This window comes from Galeopterus variegatus, unplaced genomic scaffold, assembly GCF_000696425.1.
Source record: "Galeopterus variegatus unplaced genomic scaffold, G_variegatus-3.0.2 Scaffold1642, whole genome shotgun sequence".
Classification (NCBI taxonomy): Eukaryota; Metazoa; Chordata; class Mammalia; order Dermoptera; family Cynocephalidae; genus Galeopterus; species Galeopterus variegatus.
In genome coordinates, this window is record NW_007727753.1 from 144,118 (window position 1) to 150,198 (window position 6,081).

General features: G+C 40.1%; 1 protein-coding gene across 2 annotated transcripts in view; it reads left to right on the top strand.

Moving 5' to 3' along the window:
- NSD1 (nuclear receptor binding SET domain protein 1) overlaps positions 1-6,081 on the top strand; it is a 103,585-nt gene that overhangs the window by 6,363 nt on the left and 91,141 nt on the right. For both annotated transcript variants that reach the window (XM_008578191.1, XM_008578192.1), the window contains exon 2: positions 3,530-3,702. In XM_008578191.1, coding sequence (XP_008576413.1) covers positions 3,530-3,702 — 173 coding nt within the window. The remainder of the gene's footprint in view (positions 1-3,529; positions 3,703-6,081) is intronic.

Sequence of the window (6,081 nt, forward strand, 5' to 3'; positions counted from 1 at the left end):
GATTTTTTTTTTTTTTTTTTTTTTTTTTTTTTTTTGTCTTTTTCCGTGTCCGGCAACGGATCGCAACCCTCAGTGTTGCCCCCGTACCGGACCAGGGACCGGCAACGGGATTGCAAACCTCGGCGTTGCTCCCGCGCCTCGCTCAGCCAGTGAGCGGGAGCCGGTCCGTATGTGGGATCCGAACCCTCGGGCGGGAGCGCCACCGCGCTTCCCAAGCGGCGCACTACCCAGTGCGCCACCGGGCCGGCCCTGAATTGTCTTTTTAAAAAGATTTTTCACACTTTGTTCTTCCCATTGCTACTGCCTTAGTTTAGGTTCTAGTTATCTAGTGTCCACACTTTTTCTGGTGGTCTCTGGTCTGTTGAGTCTCCTGTTTCCTCTTAATGTGTTATTTAGAGGTCAAGGATGTTTATACTGTATTTCTAAGATACAAAACTCAGTTCCCCAGTTCAAATGATACTCCTTATTGCCAACAGGATAATGGCTAAGCTCTTAACATGCCATGCATTCTCTTTCAGGTCTGGCTTCTGCCTAACTTTGCTTAGTTTCCCTTTCCTTCCACTTTATGGTTTAGTGTCCTAAGCTACTGGTACAGTCATGTGCTGTGTAGTGATGTTTCAGTCAATGATGGACCGTATATATGATGGTGGTCCCATAAGATTATAATGGCTATCCCATATAGCCTAGGTGTGTAGTAGGCTATGCTATCTAGGTTTGTGTTCGTAGACTTTATGATGTTCACACAACAATGAAATTGCCTGAAGATGAACTTCTCAGAACATATCCCCATTGTAAGTAACGCATGACTGTGGTTTGTTTTGATTGTTTTATTTGTTCATGCCTTTGAGGGTTCTAAGCCCTCAATTCTTTCCCTAACTGCTTACTTTTAAAAGTTAATGATTTTTACTTTTTAGTGTTATTTTTAAAGAAGTGAGTGTTCATGTTATTGCAATTGTCATACTTTTGTACTATATTCTATCTATATATGTCTTATTCACCAGGCAGTGAGTTCTCTTTTCTCTTCTTTACAGTGCTGGCACGTAAGTTCTTGATCTGTTAGTCCAATGTATTTATTTACGGGAGAATGATTTGTGTCTCAAGTTGACTTTGAGAACCTCTATATGTGTACACATACATGTTTTACCAATTTTAATCCTCCTTTATAGGTGATTTTTACTGAAGGATTTAATTCAGTTGGTGGAACTAAAGAGTTCAGTTTTCTACAGGACTTGTTTTTAAAATGGACTAAAACCCAGAAAATCTAATCACATTTAAATTTCATTATTAACTGATATTTTTATAGAAAAACATCCATTTGTACACTTTTGAAATTAGCATTTATAAGAGATACTGCTGTTGAAATTCACTTGATATTTTGGCTATTCTAATTACCACACAGGTAGGAGTTTTGAAAATAGTCATAGCTCTTTATATACTTCTTCCACAGTATACTTTATATACTTCTTCCACTTCTTCACTTTATAAATCTCTCCTCCCTCCTTTTTTTGATTTCTTGTTCTTTTTGCATTCTGAAGGAAGTAGGCTTTTCCTTTTTTTTCTCCAATGAGATGTTTGGATTCTTTTTTTTGTTTGTTTTTAAACAGGATGTGGTTGTTGTAAGGGAATTAGATGTGAGTTAAAGTGTATTTTTAAGGGGCTGGCCCGTGGCTCACTTGGGAGAGTGTGGTGCTGATAACACCAAGGTGACGGGTTTGGATCCCTATATAGGGATGACTGGTTAGCTCACTTGGGAGAGCGTGGTACTGACAACACCAAGTCAAAGGGTTAAGATCCCCTTACCGGTCATGTATAAGAAAAAAAAAAAAGTGAATTTTTATATAAAATGATTTTCATTTCCTTTTTAGAAAAGCCACAGATTGTTAAACTCTGACTCTGTATCTTTTGTAGCCTTTTTACTGCTGTGAAAAAGACTAAAATGCTGAGTGTATGGAAGATAACATATGCCAGTCAATCTTTTCTAGACGGGATTTGTATTGTCTGTATTTTTGGTAATTGTGTCCATAGAGCTTTACACAACCATGAAACTAGAATTTGTTTGTTTGTTTTTTTTTTTTTTTTTTTTTTTTTTTTTGTTTTTTTCCATGTCCGGCAACGGAACGCAACCCTCAGTGTTGCCCCCGTACCGGACCGGGGACCGGCTACGGGATCGCAACCCTCGGTGTTGCTCCTGCGCCTCGCTCAGCCAGTGAGCGGGAACCGGTCTGTATGTGGGATCCGAACCCTCGGGCGGGAGCACCGCCGCGCTTCCCAAGCGGCGCACTATCCAGTGCGCCACCGGGCCGGCCCCATGTTTTTTGTTTTTTATTGCTGTTTGGATTTCCTGTTTTTAATTTCCTATTTTGAAATATCAAATTCTTTCTCTGCAAAGGCAATATTTGATCCTAAATCTACCCTCTCTGAAGTCATTGGACTTAATATGTCTATAAATCAGGATTATACTACAGGTTGAGTATTGCTTATCTGAAATGCTTGGACCAGAAGTATTTCTGATTTCAGATTTTGGGATATTTGTATTATTATTACTGGTTCAGCCTCCCTAACCTGAAAAATCTGAAATTTGAAATGCTTCAATGAGCATTTCCTTTGAGCATCATGATGATGCTCAGAAAGTTTTGGATTTTGGAGCATTTCAGATTTCAGATTAGGAATGTTCAACTTGTATTTATTTCTCAGGGTTGGTGGTTGTGAGGAATCCATGCAAAGCACCTAGCATATTGCCTGGCCCAGTGTAGCTACTCCATAAATGTTAGTGTATCGTACATATTGCTGTGTTTAAAGCATTTCTTCCTCCCTATATTTTAGCATAGTGTTTTTAGAATTTTCTTGGTATTTTTGTTTGTTTGTTTTGTTTGTGTTTTTGGATTATTTATGTTGCTGCAGCTTATTGTATGTCCTCTGTGTTTTCTGACAATGAGGCTTTAGCACATTATAGGCTGATGGTAATAGGCACTAAGTTGGTTGCTATCTTTTTTTTTTTTTTTGTCTTTTATCTTTTTCCGTGTCCAGCAACGGATCGCAACCCTCAGTGTTGCCCCCGTACCGGACCGGGGACCGGCAACGGGACTGCAACCCTCGGTGTTGCTCCCGCGCCTCGCTCAGCCAGTGAGCGGGAACCGGTCTGTATGTGGGATCCGAACCCTTGGGCGGGAGTGCCGCCGCGTTTCCCAAGCGGCGCACTATCCAGTGCGCCACCGGGCCGGCCCGGTTGGTTGCTATCTTAATTTGCTCTGTGATTAGCTAATCAGCCTCTAACTGGTTTTGAATATATATCATGTCATCAGACTAAATCATTTATTCTTTCATAAACTCTTAGAGTTCTCTTACCACATAAATTGTATATTTAAAATTATCCTCATATGTGACTCCTTCAGATTGTCTAGTTCTGTGGGTATTTTAGCATGTTAATTGCTTGTAAACAGCCTTCTTTGGCAACAGTGGTGCGGCCGTTCTCTTGATGATGAGCAGTCATCTTTTTGAGGTAATGACATTGGTTCTTATCGTTATCTAGTTTCCAACCGGAGGCCTTATCGGCAGTACTATGTGGAGGCTTTTGGAGACCCTTCTGAGAGAGCCTGGGTGGCTGGAAAAGCAATCGTCATGTTTGAAGGCAGACATCAATTTGAAGAGCTACCTGTCCTTAGGAGAAGAGGGAAGCAGAAAGAAAAAGGATATAGGCATAAGGTAAAAAAAGAAAGAAAAAAGGGGGGGTGGGTTCTTTAAAATTACCTGCTTGGGAGATTGGTAGGGAAGAAATATTTTATTTTTGAAATGTAAGTTATTTCCTTTGATGGTAGGGTATCTGTGAGAAAATATCTAGGAAACATTTTTTTTGCAGGGGTGAGGTGGGGCTAGCTTTTGAAATATTTATACTCAATTTTTTGAAAAGTGATTTTAGCTACTTCTGCTGTGTCACTCAGAGAAGTGACAATATGACAAGGCACGACCAATCTCCTTTGGTTATCTCTTATGCAAGAACAAAGGGATCATTAAAATGAAGTAATCTACTTCTCACCCTCTGAACTAATTATTTCTCTTAAAAATGAGAAAAATAAGGCTTTTAATAATTTTATTTTCTATTTTATGTTGTCAATGCCTAAGTTTGTAGTTTCAAACTTGTTATATTTTAATCATGAACATTGTGGTTTTGTTTCTTTAGCTTGATGTTTTGTGTTAAAGTCGGCCAAGGAAATTTTTGGCTTATTTTCTTTTTTTTTTTTTGTCTTTTTTCCGTGTCCGGCAACGGATCGCAACCCTCAGTGTTGCCCCCGTACCGGACCAGGGACCGGCAACGGGATTGCAAACCTCGGTGTTGCTCCCGCGCCTCGCTCAGCCAGTGAGCGGGAGCCGGTCTGTATGTGGGATCCGAACCCTCGGGCGGCGCGCACCGCCGCGCTTCCCAAGCGGCGCACTATCCAGTGCGCCACCGGGCCGGCCCCTTATTTTCTTTTAATACTCTTTTTTCCCCAGTTTTTTTATTATGTTAAAATACACATAACATAGGGGCCGGCTGAGCGAGGTGCGGGAGCAACACCGAGGGTTGCGATCCCGTTGCCGATCCCGGTCCGGTACGGGTGCGACACTGAGGGTTGCGATCCGTTGCCGGTCACGAAAAAAGACAAAAAGGAAAAAAAAATACACATAACATAAAATTTAACATCTTAGCCATTTTTAAGTGTACAGTTAAATTTTATTAAGTACATTCATAATGTGCAACTATCCATCCCCCTAGTTCTTTTCATTTTATAGTGTATTTCATTACAGTAAAACAAACTCTGCAACAATTAAGCAATAACTCCCCACTTTCTCCTCCCCTCAGCCCCTGGTAACAACCATTCTACTGTCTGTTTCTATGATTTAATATTCTTTTATAGTCAATTCTAAAAGGGGAAATACTTTTCTTAAGATAGGTGTTTCATACTCCCCTGTGTTTAAGTACCTATAGAATATTTTTTAAAAGTCATAATTAGGATAATTCAGTGTCAGTATGCAGAGTCTGGAGTTTCTCTGAGACTTGGCGTCTTCATCTCTAAAACCAGTAGAATAACATGTACTTTGTAGAACTGTTGTTAAGGATTAGAAATAAGTATAAATTACTTAATATTTCATAAGGTTGAAGCTCTGATATAAGTAGTATGTGCTGTTTTTAGGATGAAGGAGATTAACTGCATCCCTTCTAATATTTTGGGTGGTTGGTGATAGGGAGTTGTCAGAGTTTTTGTGTTAAGCCCCTAGCTATGTAGATTTACCAACTCTCATTTCAGAGGACTTCACTAGGACTTTAAGGTTCTGGAAAATTGATTTACTCTGGTCGCAGTCATGAGCATTAGTGGATTTGTGTTTGTGTGTAACAGAAACCAGATGGTCATCTTATTGACTTATAAGGGGACACTACCTGTTTAGTGACCTTAATTTTTACATGCTCTGCAGAGTGTCCCCTTTACAAATATAAAAGTATTTGTGAACACTAACTGGTAGTTAGAACTCTGACTAATACCTATTTTATGGATTCGAGGAATGAAATAAGTGTCTGGAAAATTAGGTGTATTTCACAAAGCTTTAATATGCTCTTGCAATGAGACATCAAAAAAAGAATATATATGTATTTTGTTATACCAAGGATGTCTTTGTATCTCTGGACTACCTGATTAAGCCCAGGAGACAGCTTTGTTGTAATCCAGGTTGTATGTAATGTGTATAGAAGGTGCCTAGTGACAACTAGAATTTCAAATTATCAGGTCCCCTAGGGGGCAGATCTGACCTGCACATTTTTCCTGTCCTATATTTTCCATATTCGTCATCTTTAACATTTTGCTTTCTCTTTTATATGCAACTGAGCAAGTGCTTGTCCTTCATAAATCAGGAAGAAAATAAATCCTTATTCTAAAGTACAGAGCAGTAAGTAGGGAGGGTCTGGGTATTCTTTGATTTAGAAAGGTAATGTTAACAGTCTTAGTCAAAGTTATGGGGCCGGCCCGGTGGCGCACTGGAGAGTGCGCCGCTTGGGAGCGCGGTGGCGCTCCCGCCGAGGGTTCGGATCCCATGTGGAGACCGGTTCCCGCT